Genomic DNA, 21679 nt, shown 5'->3' on the forward strand with positions numbered 1-21679 from the left:
TTGTCACAAGAAAGCATCGAGAAATGTTGGGTGTACTATGTTTAGTTACGCTAGCCATCTTTAGGTTAGTAGAGACCCAGTTCCTTAAAGACTGTTTTTAAAAGAAAACAATAAGTAAGTTTTGATGTACCTTTTTGCCAAGCAATTCACATGAAGGACTATGTTTCTTCAAGGCATGTTGAATTGTCTGAATCTGCATGGATACTGCAGATAGTACAGCTTCTTCAAGTCTATTGAATTCATCAAAACAGCCCCAGGCTCCACACTTCACTAAACCCACAAATATGCGCCCCATTGACTTCACATCAATGCCCTTAAAATTAAAAAGAATACTATTAAAATTTAAATAACAAAAAAATAATAGAAGACTGTTCTCCCAACTATTAAAAAAAAAGAGTCAAAAGGAACCTGACAAATTATTATTTTTAGAATGTAATATTGTACTATGAAGTAAGTGAATAGATATCCATTTACTAAATCATGCAGGACTATATTCACCTCATCACAATTAAAGACTAATACTTGTCTTCCAAGAAGTCCACCCAAGGCCTTTACTGATTCTGTCTTTCCAGTTCCAGCTGGACCATAAGGATTTCCTCCAAGGCCCATCTTCATGGCCTGAGTAAGAGTTAGGTAACATTTATCTGTCAAAGGTGTATAAACAAGTTTTGGGGAATTACCCTGCAGAAACAAAAAAAAAATATATGGATTGGAGCACAGAAATTAGTTAAGATGTAATTTCATTAATTTCATCTGTTAAAAAAATAATTTGAAAACAGATAAACAGATAGCACAGTTGCCAAGATTATCTCTAAGTATATGCATTTGTTCACAGTTATGAAGTTCTCTGAAGTTCTCCTGACATTATATAAAATGTCAAAGCATTATGCTTTTTTTTTTTTTTTTTAGAATTACAGAAAGTGTATTTAAAAGAGGATGAAAAATGGGTCAAATCAAATGTATCTATGTATCTGCACTTTAAACAAAGTAACAAGCATATTAGAAAGTATTTACATGATATTGTATTGGAGATGCTTTTCACACCACCGTTACATTTACCCCATCAATATCAAGAGCTAAAAATGGACACTATGGACACAACAAAGTTGAAACAAATATGGCAACAGTTGGAAGGCAACTAGCAGCATGTGTGAAATGAGAAAGTTTGTGGTACCTATTTAAAAGCCACCAAACAAAAATTAAGAATACCACACCTGATATTCGTAAGTATATTGGAGTTCAGCATCTACCATCTGTACATAACATTTTTGGTCTTTCATATAAAATCTCAGCTGTTTTTTCCAAGCCCAGTCTTCAGCACTGTGAACCTGAGCTTGATTTAGCTGCTTCACCAAATCAATGTTATGAATAATATCAAGAATCAAAGCTTTCAGCTTGAGCTCAAGGATCCCCGATTCTGCCAACAACCACAAAAAAAGGAAAAAAAAATCATAACAGTGTACTAAGGAAGATACATTAGGCATTCTCAAGTGCATTGGGCTGCTTTCTATTACCAACTGATTTTATTCAGATCTTGTTTCAATTATACATAGAAAGATTATTTATCAGCATAAAATGAGATCCTGACAGAAGAAGAGAATCATCATATGACTTCACTTGATAGACAGGTGACTATCCTAATCCACATGATTTTTGTCTGCCTCTATGCTCAACAGAGATAGAAGCTTTTCCAGAAAGCAGTTTATTCCAGAAGTGTTTTCAGCTATGTCCTCTTTAGTAACGAGTGAGCACAATCTGTTAAGTGATATGCTGAGGCTCTGAAAACTGATGCATTTGAGCCTTCACCTCAGAAGAGTAGGATTGCAGAAAGGAGAGAAGGAGCACTCTCTGTATAAACAGATATATTAATTTTTCTATTTAGCTGATATATATATATTCATTTTTATTATATAAATTAACTACGTTAGCAAATATGAAAAAGCTCCAAGATAGTTTTTCATCTAAATGAAAATCCATTGTTTGCTGAAATATTAAATACATTAATCTTGGCAAAAATAGATGGGTAACTTGTAATTTCCTGTTTAAATAAACAGGATGCTAAATGCTAATGAACTATAAAGCCATTATCAGGTATTATATATTAGAGATCATTTTTGTACCTGTATTGCCACTATCTTCCATACTAGTATCAATGCTAGTATAATGTTCCAGTTTAGCCATGAGTTCTAACTCTAATTGTTGTAGATTGTGGTCTTTGATAGCACTTTCAACATCTTCAGTGAATTGAATTTGCTCCGCCAAGGAAAGAATCTTTCGAAGAAAAAGTTCAAATTATATTTTATAATACAGAAGAAAAAGGAAAAAAGTGTTTCAGTTCACTTATTATTGCTTATTATAAAAATATTATCAATGTTTGAAGTATTTTACCACATTTTTAAATGAAGTGATACATTTGCTATGTTCTTAAGAACAAATACAGCCACCTTTAAAAACTTGACAGAATTTAGCAAAAACTTGCAATGTAATATAATGTAGCAAGTTCCTTAGCTGTTGTACAACACATAGCACCAAAACTGTCAAAAGCTTCAATTCCCAACAACTGATGTGCAATACAGAAACTAACACTTTTTAGGCACACTGAGGCCACAGTCAACAGGCTCAGGAGCACCTCTGACTTCCTGTATTACTGACCAGCTAACACAACTATTTTGTCTTCTGGTTTCTACACACCACTTATGTTTCAAGTACTTTAAGTTCACTGGAAAAACACTGTGAGAGCTATAAAGATTCAGTCAAACTTGGAACTAGAAAGAACTGTATCACAAAATTCCACCAATTATATCAGTTGGAAGATTTGTAACAGTAACTAAGTTACATGTGCTGCTGGTCCAAAGTGCATAAAACAAGTCCATTTTCATGACTACTTTTGTTTATACGGGTAATATTTAGAAACTATACTATACTTACACTCAAAAAGTGGTTTCTTTTTAACATTACAACATCTTAGCAGCTCCACATCTAACTATGATCAAGATTTACATAAAATTTAATAAATTGGATGTTAAATCAAGTGCCATGTAAAGGACTTCAGAATTTCAAATGTTTACAGAAGAATTGTAAGAAGGAATATTTTAAAGAATTTCTCTATATGAATAAATAGAATTTGGTATTTTTTTGAGTTTTCCTCCAAATCCATATGTATACTTCCTTATAAGCCTTCAAAAATAACTTATTTGGCATATCTAAGACTACACAATGGTGCCATTGGATCATCTACTACCTGGGAAGGAAAGAGCGATGGATCAATTGAACTTTGTGATTTTTTTCCAGCATCAATACAGTCAAGTAACATTTTTTTTAGGGTCTCCTTCATCTCCAAAGCCAAACCATTTAGCCACACCTGAGAAAAAGATAAAGAAAGCTCTAGTTACATAACAAATTAACTTCTCAAAGATTCCTGGAAATATACCTGGATCAAATTTTCTTACCTCCACATCACTTGACAGAAGAACTTTATTTCTAAGTGGCACAGTTTCTCCTTCTACTGACTTCATGGCAACTATGTGTTTAAATTCTTCATCAAAGCTCACACTATTAATGCCTATTAATTAGAAGATGGCAATGAAGTCATATATCATTAAGGTCTTAAACATTAATTCCTTAATGTCTAATAGCAGAAAGGGGGAAAAAAAACTGCAAGAGATTAGTTTTGAAGAAACTTATAGTTTTTTGAAGAAACTTATTTCTAAATAAGTACATTTCACAAATGAAGAGTAATTGCATTACCAGCAAAAAGTTTCTTGAGATGAGACTGGATAACCGAAGGATTCGTGGATTGTCCTAAAATTTCTAATAAATCATCATCTCCAATGAAGTAGAATCTTGGAAAAGCTGAGCGCTTTTCCTGTATAAAAACAAAAGATTTTTTGTTGCTGTTGATTTAAATTCAAACTTACTTTCTTTGCAGAAAACTTTATTAATGTGAGCTTTACCTCCAAAAACTCATTCAAAGATCTCTGACACCTCTGAAGCTGGTCAAGCAGGGCGATTAAGGTACTTCTTAATCCTGTCCGGGCATTCAGTGATATTATTCTATTATCCCTTTTGATATCTGACATAACAGATCTTGACAGAAAAAAAAGAAAAATAAAAAGATTAATTCATAAAACTACCAGTTTTACATTCAGTTTTAATCTGAATAGAGTATGCACAGAATTATTTAATAAAAATTAAAACAAAGGTAAGCTGTACAAATATCTGACACATAACTTTCAGTTTTCACCATCTATTATGAAACACTTCAGAATTTACATCAATGTAAACAACTGTTTTTTGTTAAAATATCTCCATCCAAAACCAAGAAAATTAAATGTTTGACTTTTATCTCGTTCTATGAAGTCATTTTAACTCAGAACAGGTAATGGTACATATCTTTTTACATTTCTAAAATCTCTTCCTTACTTATCTTCACGAGTTGTTCAGAACAAATAAGCTTTCTGTTTCACCTATTTCGCCCATCTGTGTACTTTCTTAGCAAATAAAGAAAGCATTTATTTTCAGCAAGAAATGATTCTTGAAAAACAATTTACATCACTTCTGCTTCATTTCACAAGGCTAATCTTTTGTTTGCATGCCTTGTTCAAGATCTTTGATGTTTCACGCAATTCCCTTATATGTGAAACCTATACTCCACTAAACAAAATCTGTCTTACCCCTTCTGTTCAGACTTACGCACTGTCATGCATCTATACCTCCTGAATTTGTCCCTGAATTTCTTCGCCATATATATTACAGATGTTCCTTATATTTTCACCATGAAGAACACTGTAGCCTGCATAGTGCAAAAGATACTGTAGAAAATGAGCTGCATTGCATATGACTAACCTAAAGTCTTCATCAACTCTGTTAAAACGAGCCTGTTCTTTGGGTAGAGCTCCACGACCAAATATGGGTTCTAAATACACCCATTTCCTCTGAATTAGGTTTAAATTCTGCAAAAACTCATCCAAATCAGCCATTTTTTTCTCCCAGATGGACACTTTATCTTCAAAACCTTTATAATATGGAGAATCCTTGAGGGACTGTAAAAGACAGCGATGATCTCCAACTTGGTTGACTATGTCTTTCCAGTCCTTAATAAGCCTGATAGTCTTGCCTTGGCTATCTTCATAATCTGTTAACGTAAAGACAGCTCCAACTCCCCAGAGTTCAAGTTCACGTAATGCTTCTCTGATTGTAACTTCTCCTTGTGCCCGACAATTCAAATCCTATTTATAAGCACAAATACATTTAATTTTAAACTACAGAGCTTGCAATAAACTTGTCATTCAAAAATAAAGGATAAATTCTATTTCTACAATAAGAGAAAAATATAAATATGCATACAGAACAAGATATTCCATGAAAAGATGCTGTTGCATTTACAAAAGACCACTAGATAAAATTTAAATTAAAAATACAGCACCTTTACACGTCATTATTCCTACCTTAAGTTCCATTGCTTTTTCTATAATGGCATCAGTCACTTTAAGCAGATCTCCAAACAGCAACCCCTCAAGTGTAGTACCTCGTGGAAGACCCAAAATGCGAAAGAGATCCAGCCAATGGTCTGGAGAAAGATGCTCTCCTCTAATGTATTTTAGGATTGGAATTATCATCTATGGGAAAAAATCATATGTAAATCTGTCTTGTGTTTATGCAAATTGTTAATTTTATTCTCATTCAGTAACCATTCTTCAACTAAAGCACTTCTTTTTTACCCTTCCAATTCCTAGGTTTAATTTTTATGAATTTGCTCAAGAAAACTCACTGTAAAATGTGTGCTCATGTAAATTGTAATCCTCATAGTAAAGAATTTATTTTTTATCTAATTCAAACCTCTAAGTTTAAAGCTTTTAATGAGCAACACGATGAAGTATGCTACCCAATAATACAAGAATATTTTTATTACTTTTTTATATACTTTTTTATAGCTAGCATCTTACCTTATATCTGTCCACTTCTTTTTGCAGCTTTACTGTCATTACAGTATGTTCTTCCATCTTCCTAATTTTTTCATTCCAGTTAAACAAAAATTCTTCAAATAGGTATGTTTTACTCCTGCATTAAAATCAAATACAGAAACAGTCATAATAACACAGCATTATAACCACACATAAGCGTCCATGAAAAATAAAGTAGCAAGATTATACCTAAAAGTTATCCAGTCTTCTTTGGCTTTCTCATCCAAACCTTGATAAAACTCCTCATACAAAGCCCAGATTCCTGCACAACTCTTAATATCCTGACATACAACATTTGACAATGAGAAGTCAGGCTCTTCCAATTTAAAATGATGGCATTCTTCACTGAATAAAAAAATAATTGCAACATACACTATGTTATTCCATTATACATGTTTATAAAGCAATAATAGGGATAACCTTCTTACACAGCAACCTTTTATATATTCACAATTATTTTCCATAAAATTTCATTTCTTTATTTATGAAATGAATTACTTTGTGTCCCCCACAAAAAGGTTAAAATAAAATGAGTTTGAATGGATTGTTTCTTCCTTTTAGGTAGAAAGAACATGCTAATTTTATTTTCTACATATTTAAATACCAAGCTAAGAACTGAAATAGAAAACTTTGTCCACTCAGGATATCCAATGATGAACTTACTGAAAAGTAGGCACTCAGAGGAAAAAATCTTTCCTTTTGCACAACAGTCTAGTGGTTAAGACACTTGCTTAAGAAATGAGACAGGTGGGCTCTAGCCCACTGAAGTTATAAGTGGACTGAAGCAATAACTCCCCCTTCTTGGACCAATATGGCAAACCTTCTCTTGGTGAGAAGTTCAAAAGTCAGAATCCACCCTTTACTTTACACATTCCTTTAACTGGAAGCCTACTACACTTCTCAATTTTTTCATTTAAAAAAAAAAAAAAAAAAAAAAAAACTTCAGCTCAAGAAATTCCTGTTATATAACAAACAAACAGAACCCTAGAGAAAAAGAACAAAAACATGTAATAAGAAAAAAAAAAATCAATTACCTATATCATTTGTTGTGACAAAATTTAGATAATATTTTCTGAGATACAATTACTGCAAAAGATCCACACGTTAATAAATAGCATATACAGGGAAGTAAACATACATGAGTTTTTCCTTTGTGGTTTCAAGTTCATCAAATTCTTTCTTTTTTTCCTTTATGATCTGAGCACTTTTCTCAAGTGTATCATGATCACCTGTTTCAATGACATCATCATTTGGCTTTAGTTGATCCCAACGAGCTTTAAATTTTTCCAGATCTTGGAGGTATATATTAATATGTGACATCACATTTCCCTTCATAATTTCAATCTGTAAAGCAAGTGTTAAAATTGAATTCCTTCAATGGGTCTGAACTACATGAAGTATCCAATCAAAATCAAAGTAATCGCATTGTTTCAATTTCTTTTTAATACTCTAAGAAATAGGTCAGCTTTATTCTTCTGGTTTTGTTTCAAAAAAGTGGTACTTTTTATGCTGGTATTTAAGAACTATGTATTTGGCCTATACTGCCTATTTAGCCTGAGCACACAAAAACTGCTGTATTTCTATCACATATTGGTATCTTCAGTAATACAACAAATGAGTTCAGTGGTATGCCAATGGACTGGCACTTACAGGGCTGCACACAGTTTATCCAAGTTGTGGGAATAAAAGTAAAAATAAAATAAAAAAACACCTAACATCAGTACTAAAAGCATGATTAAATAATAGATGTTAGTTTTTAACTGTTATTCTGTTTTCTTCAGTTAACCATTGCATTCACTAAGCCATCTCTGTCTTTAGGTAGCTCTTTGAGACAAAAGGACAGAGTAACATTCACTTTTGCATCGGTTCTATAGAAATTTCACATAGCTATTGTTTAAACAGTATTCTTCCCATAAAGGCTGACACCCAAATCATTAATGTTGGTGTAAACACTGAACTGAGAATATTTATGGATTTTATATAATTCAAGAAAAAGTATTTCTCCAAACTTATTTACTCTAAGTTCAGCATTTTTACATAAAATACTAAACTTTCATTGTTACCTGCTCTGTTATCATAAGCTGGTGGCTTTCCATCATTAATTCAAATTTATCCCATGTAGCTCTCAGGTTACTGATGGTGTCCAAACCTGCCCCAGCCACAGTTCGCAAAAGTTTGTTTTTATCTTCAGCTTCTTGAAACAGGAGAAAAACCTAAATTCAAATGGATTAAAAATACATAGGTGTACACATAAAAATTCAGTAAAATCTGCTTAGCCAAACAATGAATAAAAACATAAGAATCATGGATTGTGTACACCCAGATTATTTGTCTAAATGCATCTGATTTTTAATACTGTTTATATAATAACAGTAAAGCACTAGGAAAATGGTATCCAATGTATTTAAAGAAAATCTTGATCCTGAGACGTGATACACAGAAGTAAGTGCTTACCATGAAACAGATAAATGCTGTTTATTTTTTTGCAGATATCCTATCAACCAGATTCAAGAGCAGTATCAGAGCAACAGAAATTCAGTAAATATATACATGTACTGGGTCTGGCTGAGGAGTTAATTTTTGCCATGGCAGCTGTATGGTGCTATGGTTTAGATTTGTGAGCAAAACAATACACTTAACAAGCTAATGTTTCATCTGTTGCTGAACAGTGTTTGAACAGCATCAAGGCATTTTCTCGTTCTAACTCTGCCTCCCCAGTGAATGTATTTGGGGTGTACACAAGGTGGTTGAGAAGGGACACAAGCAGGCAGACAACACAAACTAAACCAATAATATTCCATACCATATAACATCCTGCTCAGCAGTAAGAGGGCAGCTGGGAAGTTAGGGAGGTTAGTTATCTTTTATATCGGAACTGGTTGGGCACTGCTCTACCCAAGAGAGGTGGTGAGTGATTGCCTTTGCATCACTTCTTTCTTTCTGCTTCCACTTTTCCTTTATTAACTGTTTTGATTTCAATCCACGTGTTTTCTTATTTTTACTCCTCCTTTCCTCTTTCCTCATCCCAGTGGGTTGGGGGAGAAGTAAACGAACAGTGAGTGGATTGTGTGTTGTTTAGCTGCCTACCAAAGTTAACCTACAACAATTTGGAAGAACAAAAAGCTAGAATGGAGACACTTTGAATAAACAGATACTATCTTCATATAAAAGAGGGATTTTTTTTTCTCTGATAATAGAAAATAAAAAATCAATTCTTTTTCCACATGATACGAGCCAACCAAATTTAAAGAACAAAAATTAAACTTTTAAAAGTTGGAAGAAAATTAAATGAATGCATAGTTTTTTATATATTTTCCAAAATGTCCTGTTATAACTGCTTTCCGTTAAAAATTAAGTGGTGACAACAGGCCCTAATGCTAAGGGTCAATACTGTTTCATAAATTACAGAAAATTAATTCTCTTCAATATCCAACAGTTCTCCCTGAGAGCTGCTATAAAATCAAAATACTTACACTCAACTTAACGCAGACTTCACTGAGTTAAGTAACATCCAAAAGGTCAAACTGCATCCAAGATAAAGATTGGGCTAAAATTATATGTCAGTATATGGACTAGTTAAGTAGGCATAAAAATCTCATTATTGCTAATGAAGATCATTGAAATCAAGACTGCCTCATTTAATGACAGAGGTTGGCAGCACTACCTGAGATTCCCTACTCTATCCCATCTGCTTTAAAGTTGCTGCCACAACAGTTATGGGTATTCCATATGTCTCCCAGCCACGTATGGAACCCTCAGATATGCCAGGACATCCTCAAAACAGTAGGCACCTACATGTATGTCTGAACAACTGCTCTTAATGGCGCTAATAAATCAATTTGGGAAATCAACCACAAGGTGTCTATTTTAAGGTGAAATGGATTGCTCTCTACAAATGGATTGGCTGCATTTGCCAGGGACTTGATTCAGTTTCGCATATACACATTTAGGGCCATTTGAGATACCCAAGAACACCTGCGTGGCCTCCAGCTCTAACTATAGAAAGGTAAAGCCTCCAAGTGCTCTTCTGTTATGTCAGCCAGTCTAGCGCAGATATTGAATACACATCTCAAGTAACTCTTAAAAATGTACCTGTGGACAACTAAACCAGGGTTCCACGATGTGCATTATGTGCATGCACTATGACCACAAGCACAGAGACACCCACATTCAAGATGCATTAATTTAGAACTGAATTCTATTACGGACATACATTGTCCAGTTGGGAAGTGCAAATATGGCAAAATTGTGGAATTCTACAAGAGTTTTTTAAAGGCATCAGTAAGGGTATGGATAAAGGAGATTAAAATCATATTGGATTTCCAAAAATCTGGTAACACAATCCCTCTCCAAAGGCATTTAAGGAAACACATTAATCTCAACATGAGAGAAAAGGTCCACCCACAGGTAAATAATTGGGTAAAAGATAGAAAGCAGAGATGGGAGGAAATGGGTAGTTCCTGTGATTGAAAAAAATTGTCCAGTGTTGGACTGCTCCAAGTGTTTATGAGTTGAAAAAAGACACATTAGTAAAATTATAATGTTTATTGATGACAACTGTGTTATTCAAGGCATTAAACCAGTACACGTGAAGAACAGGAAAATGATCTTAGAAGAAATAGTGACTGACAATATCAGTGACAATATCATGAAGTGATACATATATGAAAAAGCAATCCTAATTTCACATAGACAAGTTGTGTTCTGAGTTAACGCCTGTGCAAGATTGATATCTTCGGTCTATGACAGGCAGTTTTAAAAAACACCAGCTTACTCTGATCAGTAGGAAGTAAATCAAATTTTAGGAGTCAGTAAGGAACAAAAAAAAAAAAAAGAATAAAAGATATAATATTGTTATATCATCATATAAATCTATGGTTGTCTGCATCTTACAAGCTGTGCAAAACTCTTCTGGTGCCACACAAAAATATTATGGCAAAACTGGGAAAGGCATACCAAAGAGTAACAAGGATGATCAAAGCTATGAATATGCTTATGTTTAAGATGAGATAAACTAAAACTCTTCCATCTAGATAACAGATGGCTAATACAGTATACAACAAAGAACAATACTATTGTGTGTCCTGAAAAGTAAGAATATGGAATCATTGCTCCGCATCTCTTCTAATGTAAGACATGAATGGTATGAAGTTAACAGATGTCAGGTGAAAAAAAAATAATAATAAAAGGAGGTGTCATGTATTAGGGTGACCAACCTACACTTTTTCAGGGGATATTTTGGATGTAAAGGGTGCGTTTGCTATCAAGAGGAGACTAGGTAAGGCTGTGGAAGAGAAATCCTGGGTGTTACTATACAGAGAGGAACCACATAAAGCTCTAAAACACTCTGGTTAAGGGCTAGAAGTCTGGGAATGCATCATATACACTGTCCTGATTTTGTATTTTTTCCCTACATAGTCACTTTATTCTATTGCCCCAGACAAAATACTGTGCTATATGGACCACCGCCCTGACCCTATAATGCCACTGCATGTTCTAAACTAGTTATATTAAATATAAGTTTCCAGACCAGACACCAACTACATTTTTTGGTAGTTTTTGTATTGGATATGATAAAATAGGATCTTACCCCTCCTTTTTGTTCATGTAGCTTTAAATATTTTAAGTTGTCTTCTGATATTTCCTCTACAGTCTGAGGTCTAACCACTAGGGTTTCCATGGCATCAGTAAGAAATGAAGAAACATCGTGTAGGTGAGCTATATAAAGAAAGGTGGAACATGAAGTTATTATGTAAAAAATACTTGTAGTAATAAATATCAGTCAGACAAATGTACTGTGATACAACACTATCATAATTTATGATATTGCACACAAGGTATTAATTTTAAAAATTGCTGACCCCAATATTACATGCTGCTTCAACAAAGATTGCATGTTTGTGCTTACACATAGATTTTTAAATTTAATCCACTACTTTCAGAGTATGATTTATAATGTAAGTATCAGTCTCTTCTGAGAATTAAACATTAAGACCCAGTGCATTTATTTGTACACTTTCAAAATATGCATGTCTTTTCATGGCAAAAAGAGAAAAACACGTGAAAATTGTTTTTGATTTGGGAGTTTTGGTTTGTTTTAAAAGAAATTAACTAAATAAAGCACCTTGCATTAAACAGTGAAAAGATTCACAAACAAAAGCCTGACTGAGCTATAATATTGCATTTTCCTAACAGCAAAGGCACAGCACCTAGCAAGGAAATGCACAATTGCAGGAAATAATGCATCTTCCAGGAAACAATTCAACTTCTAGGCTACGGAACTAATTCACTCTCTGCATGACCCCTGTTCTAAGTTTCCTGTGCTGACTGGTACATTGAAAGCATAAAACACTGGTATTGCTCATCATCTGTACCCAGACCACAAAAAAATGGGGAAATATTTTGCACTCTTCGATACTCTGCATTTTGATAATCTAACTGACAAGTAATTTTACAGAATAAGCCTAGGTTATTTAAGACTCCTGGTGAGGTATTTAAATTTTTAAAAGAAAAAACAAATGTTATTTTTGAATGCAACATTTTGCGGTGCTTACTTCAATTAAATTCAAACAACTAAGAAATTATTCTCCACATAAAAGAAACAATCAAAAGAATATCCATATGTATCCTGTTTATTCTGTTAACATCTGGAACAGATGCTGTCAAAACAAGCGAATGGAATAGATGCATATGGATACCAAAGGGTCTGAGATTAGGCATGTAGTGAAAAATTATTGAGAGATTATTTTTATTCCACTGTGATTTCTGCAATTCACTATGTTCAAGAATAAAATATTTCTAAAATAAGAAGTATTTAATAAATACAGTAACACTAATGCCCACATCAGAAATTAAAAACAACTACTATTCATCGAAGTTATTTACCTTGTATAGATTTTCTCAAAGAAATGACAAGAACATCGTAGAACTTCTGGATAAAATCATCAATTGCAGTTTTCACAGGGTTGCAATTAACAGTTAAACAATCTATCTTGATGGTGCTTCAAGACAAAAGATTTAAAAAGTAGCAAATGTTCAGAAGTATATATATATATGTCTCAACAGCTCTAATATCAATGCATGTCTACAGCTTACCCTGATTTTACAGCCTAATGAGAAAAAAAATCCCACATAATTCTACAAGTAGAAGTTGCAGCTTATTGGACAAATAATTGTGTTACTCATAATACTGAAAGGCATATTAACCGTTAGGCATATACACCCAATTTTACAGAGACTAAGGTCTAATGCTTCAGTCTTCCAAATAGTTAGAAAATCACTTGATTTTATATAATTAATGTCACTAAATTCAAAAGGGCTATTTTTATACTGGAAAAGGAAAAGGAAAAGGAAAAGGAAAAGGAAAAGGAAAAGGAAAAGGAAAAGGAAAAGGAAAAGGAAAAGGAAAAGGAAAAGGAAAAGGAAAAGGAAAAGGAAAAGGAAAAGGAAAAGGAAAAGGAAAAGGAAAAGGAAAAGGAAAAAGCAGAAGACTAAAGGACACTATCAAAGTGTAAGTGTACCTTACTTTATACTTTCCTGAGTATCCTGCCTCAACACCAATTATTTTTTGTCTCATGCCACTGTGTAGCCATGTGTGCCTTCTGGCTATAAGATCCATCACCTGATTTCTCTTCTATTCACCCTGTCTATCCTCAAATGTGTGGAAATGTTTACTACTGTGAATATAATTTAGCCAGCAAGTTCCACCAGAACATCCACCTGCATGAAACATGACTACTTGCTCTGAACTTGCTTCCCTCCAGTATCGTTTGATAACACTAACCATGCAGCACACAGAATCCTGTGTGAATGCATGTAAGAATAAAAGCCTAAACTAGCCTACCTTACTTGCAGGATTTAATCAAGTGCTTAAATACATTAATTATGTAATGTATAAACATCTGCTAAGTCAGTTTCCAATGGCCACATATACTATAGGTACACATGACTTAGCTTAAAGAATTGTTAAAATATCCCTGTTTTGCAGTACCTCAGAACCAGCCCTGAATTTAGAGGGAGGTTCCTGTCATACCAAAGGAAGTCATTAAAAGCTTTTTGAGAGGGCTCCATGGATAAAAGGGAGTAAGTGTCTAAAAATAAAACCAAAAAACAAAAATCTAAACCTTTAAAAAGTATGACTGAATTTAAAAAACATTTGAAATTCTGTTTGTATCTCTACATAAAAAGAGTATTTCTATTTTATTATTACCTTTATTATCTGATGGAATCTATTATTGAAACACAGGAACACAGTTGCACTATACCTTGGAAGCCGTTCTGCTTCTTTGCCTCTCACTTTTAATGCTTTGAAGTTTTTTTCCCAGTCTTGTTTGCTAGAAAGATGCGTCATCACCAGAGATTCCATATCTACTTGCCCAATTACAATCCATTCCTTTTCAACATTGTTTTATATTTCATGGAAAAGAAATAATTAGTAGATTAAAAAACTCTGTTTCTCAATAATATTAAAATATTTTAATAATGTTTTCAAGCTGCATTTTCTTTAACCATTATGCTCCTTCAATTACCTACAGATTCACTTAATACAAAATCCAGGAGGTACAGAATGGTTTGATGTATCCACTCATTTAAGGAAGACCAAAACATATTTTTAGCAAGGGTAATAAGACTGCTGTAATACAGAGATTTCAATAGGAACTGTATGCATGCTTCAAGCTAGGCATGTGCTTGAGTAGTTGGCTTAATATGGATAGAATTAATAAACTTTTGCTTACATACCATGCAGAAAAGGACAATAATGCACAGGTTTCATTGCTCAGTTACTTCTACAATGTCTGAAGCCTAACAAGATAAAAATCTACAGGAAAAAGTATGGGTCCAATACTGAAAATACCTTGAATTGATTAGAAACTTCTGCCAGCTTTCTGAACAAATCCTCTGCTTTACTAAAAGCAGTCAGAAATCCATTTGCATTTCTTTCAGTCATAACTGTGAAGATAGACTCTTCCTCTGTTTCACTTACTCCCCTAAACTGATTTGGAATGGAGATGAATCTCTTCATTTCTCTGTAATATCTAGCTCGTACTTCTTCAAAAGGAGGTCTGAACTGCAACCGGCCTTGCCTGAAAAGTGGAACAAATAATACAAAAAATAAATACTTGAATACAATTTGAGCCAGAATATTTTATTTTTAGGAAAAAAAAATCTTACTTGAATATTAGATCTATATTTATTTCTGGTAAATTCTCATTAAGTGCTTCTAAGCCCATCTGATACTGATGCTCCAGAGCTTTGTAAAGCTGATGATTCCAGTGTTGTCTCCAAGCTTTCATATCACATGATTTGAAACCCTAAAATATAACATTTATTTTGTTATTTTATGTAATCTTTCTCCTCAAACTGTAATTAAGTGAAACTGAGATTGAAGATAGTGATCGTAGTAAAATGCAAAGCAATATTGTGTTTGACTATTAAGAAGATACAGAATGTATTTCAGATGAACATAGGAAAAAAAAAGAAAGGCCTTATCAAAGCAGTCTCTACTTCAGGATAGTACATAGTCTGTACATCAGGATAAGAACTTCACCAACTTTATTAGTCTATTACAAGATTCTTCACGATTACCCTAAAATAATGGAATTCTGCTAGAAATAAGATGCAAGCATGGCTGAATGAGAGATCTAAATATGTATCACACCTTTTACTTCCCTGTGATATATAAGCTACCTTCTAACCCTGTATTTCAGAAAAAAAAATCTTGTGTGTTTCCACAGATAAGTATTAACTAATAAGTCAATACAAGACTTTTATCTTAAATCAAAATTTCCTTGGAATGTGCTACATTGAACATTCTTATGGAATGTGCAAAGCAGTACCATACACTTAACTCTGTAAATGGTCACTGGTAAGCCACCCAAGCATTTTCAAAATGGCAATACAAGCCAAAAAAGAAATTGGAAACATCTTTCAATTTAACAGTTTCTCTTATTTATTTGGACAGTAATTTTCAGTCAGGGCTTTGGAGTCAGACTAAGGCTGCTAAGGAAGCCATACATTTAAGGTCTGTCCAGCAATTTGAGACTGCCCAATGGAACTCTTCCAACAGAAGTGTTTCAGAAACAAAGGAAACTTGAAATTGTCTCAATTAAATCTTAAGACAATTATAAATACAGGTTTTAAATAAAAGTGAAAAATTCTAACAAATTGACACCTGTATGACAACAAGGACAATGTTAGGAAGAAACCTACAAAAATAGTAACGTGCCATCATGTACAACGATAATTCAATCAGTTTCTTCTAGCTCCTTTCTTCCAATGATGTGTCTACAGTGTTAATACAAACCTGCTTATAATTCTTACATAGATAAATCCAGGCATTTATTCTCCCTATACTACTACATATTCTGTAGATAGAGCCCTGAAAACTTCGTCAGCTAATGCAGAATTTTAACAGCTTGATGGCAACAGTTAAGTATATTAGCAAGGTATAGACAGACAATAATAGCTTGTAATTTTGGATGGTGGAAGCAGGATACACCTGGTTCAGTTTTATCAGTTCTAGTCAAGGATTAAAAAAAAAGAAGTGATTTAACACAGGTTACTTCCATTTTTCATATACCATATAAAAATGCCATACCATATTCTGCAATACTGAAAACATTTTCAAACTGATTTAAGAGCAAATAAAGTATTAATTTCTTAAAAAATAATTTGGATTCAAGATAAAAAATCACAAATTACATTTCAATGCAAATTACTAAGCATTACTAACCAATAACTGAAGGAAAATACACATACAGATAAAAGTCCATTTACTTATATTATCTGAGAAATGGAAAATTGTATTAAAAAAATACAGTGAAACTACTGCATTTATTTGACTAGCAAATACAATTAAAATGATTCAGATCTGTATTAGAAAGACCAAGGATACCACAACCACCTAGGATTACAGACCCATTACTGTTGAAGGCACCAGGAAAAATTAAATTGACTAATGATATATCAACATAAAGTAGGTGATACTAATATCATTCAGAGTTACTTTGATAATATGATAGTCTTAATCAAAAATTGGCAGTTAATAGATGAACAAGTAATCTTCATTATTTCAGTCAGAAATGCATTTTAATTCTAAATTTTATACATTTATCTTATTCCGCCTGGAGATAGCTGCACCCATATCTGCATTTCAGCACATGTTGATGGCTCAGATACAACTGTTATACATGACTTAAGGTTCTCCCATTTACTCACCTAAGCCCTGGTACCTGACTAAGTGTTTTTCTTCTCCCATTACTAGCATGACACCAAAAAATATTATCCTGAGTAATGAGCTATTAACTCATTAATAAAAATTAATTAAATCATAGTATGTTTGAGTTTTAAATCTTGATAAGTATTGAAAAATCAGATGTTTGCTGCTTGGAATATGACAATGAAACCCTGCCTGTGACTCGAGGCTTGCAAAACCAGTTCTGAGTTCCTGGAGTCCATCTTTCCAACGCTGCTGCTGCCGGAGTAGATCAATATTCATAAGAGAGATAACCTGTTAAAAGAATTTTAAAGGATAATAAATATGCTCATAACCACATAAATGGAAAAAAAAGAGTAAAGTAAGTCTAAAAAACACAATTGTAATTTCACCTGGAAAACATACCTTTTCAATGAAGTTTGTGTGCCACTTTCTCAGTTTCCTGTTTTCAGTGGAAAGTCGCTCAGCAGCAGCTTGGAGTTTTTGGATATAAGCTTCCAGTTCCCTGGGATTATCCCATGTTATTTGAGCTTTTCCTCCAGGACCAGACTTTGAATGCTTGAAAAACACATTTATCAGTAAAAATAATATTTCCGCTGTAAAATTCTACTGACTCAAAAGCAAAAATTACAGCTTTGGGGCGCAACTTTTCATTTGTTTTTTTAATCAATATTATTTTTTTGTTGGTTGGTTGTTTTTTGTTTGTTTGTTTTTTGTTTTTTTTCTAAAAGGTATTTTGCAGTTTACAGTAGAAAATAGTAACACAAAAGCATTTAAAATTCCACAGCTGGACCCATTCCTAAAAAATACAGCACAGAAATCATGCCAGGCAGAAGACTATATTGCAGCTCAGAACACTTCTGCACGATCACCAGCTTATGGTCTACACACTAAAAAAATATTGTGAATATTGTGGCACAATCAGCAGCCCAACCAAGGAAAAAGTTTGGAAAACTTTTCCAGAATGTTTTTGAACCTACAGTTTGGTCTACACCATTTTGTATGAAATAACCCCAACCCCAAACTTCTGTTCTACCTTCAGAAACAAATATATTGTGTTTTGCAAAACGGTTCTCAGGAGCATGCTTCCAACAGTTTTTGCAATGCTTTCTCTGGAGGCATTTTCTTGCCCAATACAGTTTGTGGGAATGTTATAATTCTCCAGCCATTTTCACATCACAGAGTGTTGAAAGAGGTTAGAGTGCTTGAAACTGAAATTCATGGTTTCAAAAAGAAAGGCCTGCTGATTTCAACAAATGCTAATGAAATGGATGGTGTTGCTTGTATTGGAATACTGTACTTAAAAAGTCCAGTAAAAACACAGAAAAAGCATCACAGAATACGCAGATACCACTGAAATTCCAAATACAAGGAGGGGAATTCTTTCACCTTAATTATCTGTTCAAATGCTAGGGCAGACTGTAACATCATTGGCTTCTGACTCTCAATCATTTGTTGATCAATAGAATTATAAAAATGTGCCACCTGTAAAAATGAACAAATTAAACTTGTAAATAATGTAATCGGTTCTTGTATATCAGTACATTTAACATTCACAGAGTATTTCTGAACATAATGTGAAATTAATGCAACTAAGAATTTAGAATTAACCATAATAGTAAAATGTTTACCAAAATAAAGTACATACTCAGTGGTAATGTCATCATATCTTCTTCTAGTGATGAATTCTAATAGCTAAAAAACCCTACTACTTACATGTCTGCAATTATACCTCACCTTAAGTGCAATGGCTTCAGTCTCTAGTTTATTGCAAGTGGAACAATATCACTGTTTTATGCAAACGTAGGCATCTAGTACCATTTCAGATGCCTTCAAGTATCCATGACATCCTTCATGGACACAATAAAAGACCTAAAACCAACTTATTTCCTTATAAATTGACAGCTGGACTAACAGGGATATCCTACAACTTGCTTCAGCTGCTGACGCATAGACTGCTAATACCTTTTAAAATGCCTAAGGTTTCCAATTGAACACCTGTCAACGATCCAGATACATGGGTATCTTGTAGGTGCTGTGCCACCTCTGCCCTAGCTGTGCAAACATCTCAGATATCAATGGCATTTTATTTAAAAATAAAACACAGTATCAATGAATTGCCTGTTACTACATTAAATATTATACCTGTTTGAGGATGACCGCCTGCTTACAGAACTTCTGTGCAGTGTTTGCAGCTTGCTGTATTTTAGCTGGTATAGCAAAACCAAGTGCCGACAGCTGACGTACTTCTCTTAGGAGAGTCACCAAACGGTCTGAATAGAGTATGTTTAATGTTCCAAAGACATGATCCAACTCCATTACTGGACTATTAGCTTGGATGCTAAATCAAAATCAAATTAAGCATATTCATGAACACAATTTGATATTGGTCCTTTCTTAGGTGCACTGTATAAAATTCTAATAAACAATTCTAACAAAAAACATCAAATTATCATTAGATTTTACTCCAATTATTTTTTCTACTACAGTAATGCTTCTACCATCATCCTCCTAGGATTCCTTCATAAACACTTCAGCTTTACTCATTTTTTTCAGTTTTTTTCTTACCTTTTTCTAGTTCACATATCTATTGCATCCCCCTTTACAGTGAGCTACCTCTTTTCTCTTCCTTTTAATTAATCTCTTTGCAGAAAGCAAAAAAATATTTTTAAAAAAATTCTCACAAAAACAAATTTTTATGGTACTATAATGTCATATGGTACAATAATGTTTATATGGTACAATAATGTCATTTCTATGTACTGCAGTTCTGAATCTGCTAATTTGTTACATGATTTTTTTTTTTCCATGAAATAAAATTTGGCACAGGAGTAGCAACACTTGTGTCCAGTGGAACTATGGACAAACACTCACTTTATTCAAAAGAAGTTTCACAGAATCAGAGAATCATTGGTTTTTCCTAATATCCAACCAAAACCTTCCCTGGAGAACACTTTGCAACACTTGGATGCAGACAGAAACTATGTGCCCAATTAAAAAGCAAACAAACAAACAAACAAACAAAAACCAGTAAATTAAAAAAAATAACTATATTTGAATTTCATTATTTTGGTTGATTACAACTTATGAGATTTAAACTGGTTTTCCTACCCTTCTTTCATCTGCTCAATTTAGACCACAGTATTTCTTGTGAATAGCAATTTATTTGTAACTCTACTTGTGTGATCTGTATATCAACAGTTATATTCCTGTCTCATCTGGTTTGTAGACATTATCACACTATGGATAACGTATAGTGACAACAAGCCAAACAAACATACTTCATTCCAGGTGTCAGTAGAAACTGCAAGATTAGCCATTAGCATTGTCCTGTGTGCTTCATCTTAACAACCAACCCTGGCAGAATGATGAAATGATCATGAACTGCTTCTCTTTATTTCTGCATTCATTCAGTAAAATCTGTACTTTAATCAGGTCCCGTCAAACTACCCTACAGTACAGATTTCAGCATTAGCATTATTCAAATGAAAATTTCAATGCTTACCAAAGTCCTGACTTGGGATTTGATAATTCTGACTGGATATTCCTAGACCAGTCATCAAACTGTTCTTGTTCATATACTTTTAACTGTTCCAGAAAAGAATCTGCACTTTGATGAAAACTTTGAAATCCAGACAAGTCAGAGAGGAGAGCTTCTGCAAGCTTGATGGCATCATCCACCTTGAATACAATCACAAAGAAAGGAAGCTTAAATGCTATTAAATTAGAAAAGAAGAATCACCACAATATAAATCAGTCCTATAACACATCCTAGTGGGATTCAAAAACAGATTAGAAAAAACAAGTGAATACCGAATTGTGTCCTATGTATTAAAATTCCCATTACAGTAAATTGAAATAGTTGGCTTGAGTACGATGTCCACCGCAAGTGTCTACCACTTGTGGTAGACAGATATCCTGGGGTATCCTGGATATCCTGGGGTATCCCACGTGGTCTTTTGTTCATTTTCCATACAGTTTCAGGTCTCCTATCAAATGACAACACATCGTGTGCTGTATCCTTAAGGTTCGTGCCAATGCTCAAGGGCATTTCAAATAGGATTTCACACCTACGTGTGGACAAATGAATCAAGACCCTAGTCGATTGAATCAGTGAAGGCATGAGAGGAATTCAAAAATTCAGCTCAGCTTAAGGTAGACACACAACTCACACACATCAGCTGAGTTGCCCTCTGAGATGCTTTAGCAGACCAAGCAGAAGAAATCTTTTCCCGCTGGAGGACGCGCGCACACACACACACAGGCACAAAAAAAGATATTTAAGACCTCCACTTCTGCCATACTCAGCTGAAATGGGCCCTTGAGTTTCTGCAAATCATAGGTGATCCAAAAAAAATGTACTAATTGTTATTTGGGAATGGATAACAGCTATTCTCATTCAAATACGTAGTTTTTGTCAATGGCTCTTAAGTTTACAGGAAACATTTTGCTTTTAACCAACTCACACTTTTCCAAAACAAAGGTCCAGAGTTTCCAACTG

General features: G+C 33.7%; 1 protein-coding gene across 1 annotated transcript in view; it reads right to left on the reverse strand.

The window, feature by feature from the left end:
• The window catches only part of DYNC2H1 (dynein cytoplasmic 2 heavy chain 1), a 167120-nt gene that overhangs the window by 137225 nt on the left and 8216 nt on the right, over positions 1 to 21679 (reverse strand). Inside the window, exons 11-34 of the mRNA XM_032194780.1 lie at positions 20684 to 20859; positions 19324 to 19519; positions 18568 to 18663; positions 17584 to 17736; positions 17374 to 17472; positions 15135 to 15274; positions 14818 to 15046; positions 14228 to 14355; positions 12849 to 12964; positions 11554 to 11681; positions 8027 to 8176; positions 7102 to 7307; positions 6153 to 6308; positions 5946 to 6060; positions 5448 to 5618; positions 4846 to 5228; positions 3954 to 4086; positions 3748 to 3865; positions 3450 to 3562; positions 3242 to 3361; positions 2121 to 2271; positions 1215 to 1417; positions 499 to 681; positions 131 to 313 (exon numbers count right to left, since the gene is read on the reverse strand). Coding sequence (XP_032050671.1) covers positions 131 to 313; positions 499 to 681; positions 1215 to 1417; positions 2121 to 2271; positions 3242 to 3361; positions 3450 to 3562; positions 3748 to 3865; positions 3954 to 4086; positions 4846 to 5228; positions 5448 to 5618; positions 5946 to 6060; positions 6153 to 6308; positions 7102 to 7307; positions 8027 to 8176; positions 11554 to 11681; positions 12849 to 12964; positions 14228 to 14355; positions 14818 to 15046; positions 15135 to 15274; positions 17374 to 17472; positions 17584 to 17736; positions 18568 to 18663; positions 19324 to 19519; positions 20684 to 20859 — 3846 coding nt within the window. The remainder of the gene's footprint in view (positions 1 to 130; positions 314 to 498; positions 682 to 1214; positions 1418 to 2120; positions 2272 to 3241; positions 3362 to 3449; positions 3563 to 3747; positions 3866 to 3953; positions 4087 to 4845; positions 5229 to 5447; positions 5619 to 5945; positions 6061 to 6152; positions 6309 to 7101; positions 7308 to 8026; positions 8177 to 11553; positions 11682 to 12848; positions 12965 to 14227; positions 14356 to 14817; positions 15047 to 15134; positions 15275 to 17373; positions 17473 to 17583; positions 17737 to 18567; positions 18664 to 19323; positions 19520 to 20683; positions 20860 to 21679) is intronic.

The sequence above is a fragment of the Aythya fuligula genome, chromosome 1, assembly GCF_009819795.1.
Source record: "Aythya fuligula isolate bAytFul2 chromosome 1, bAytFul2.pri, whole genome shotgun sequence".
In the NCBI taxonomy this organism is placed as follows: domain Eukaryota; kingdom Metazoa; phylum Chordata; class Aves; order Anseriformes; family Anatidae; genus Aythya; species Aythya fuligula.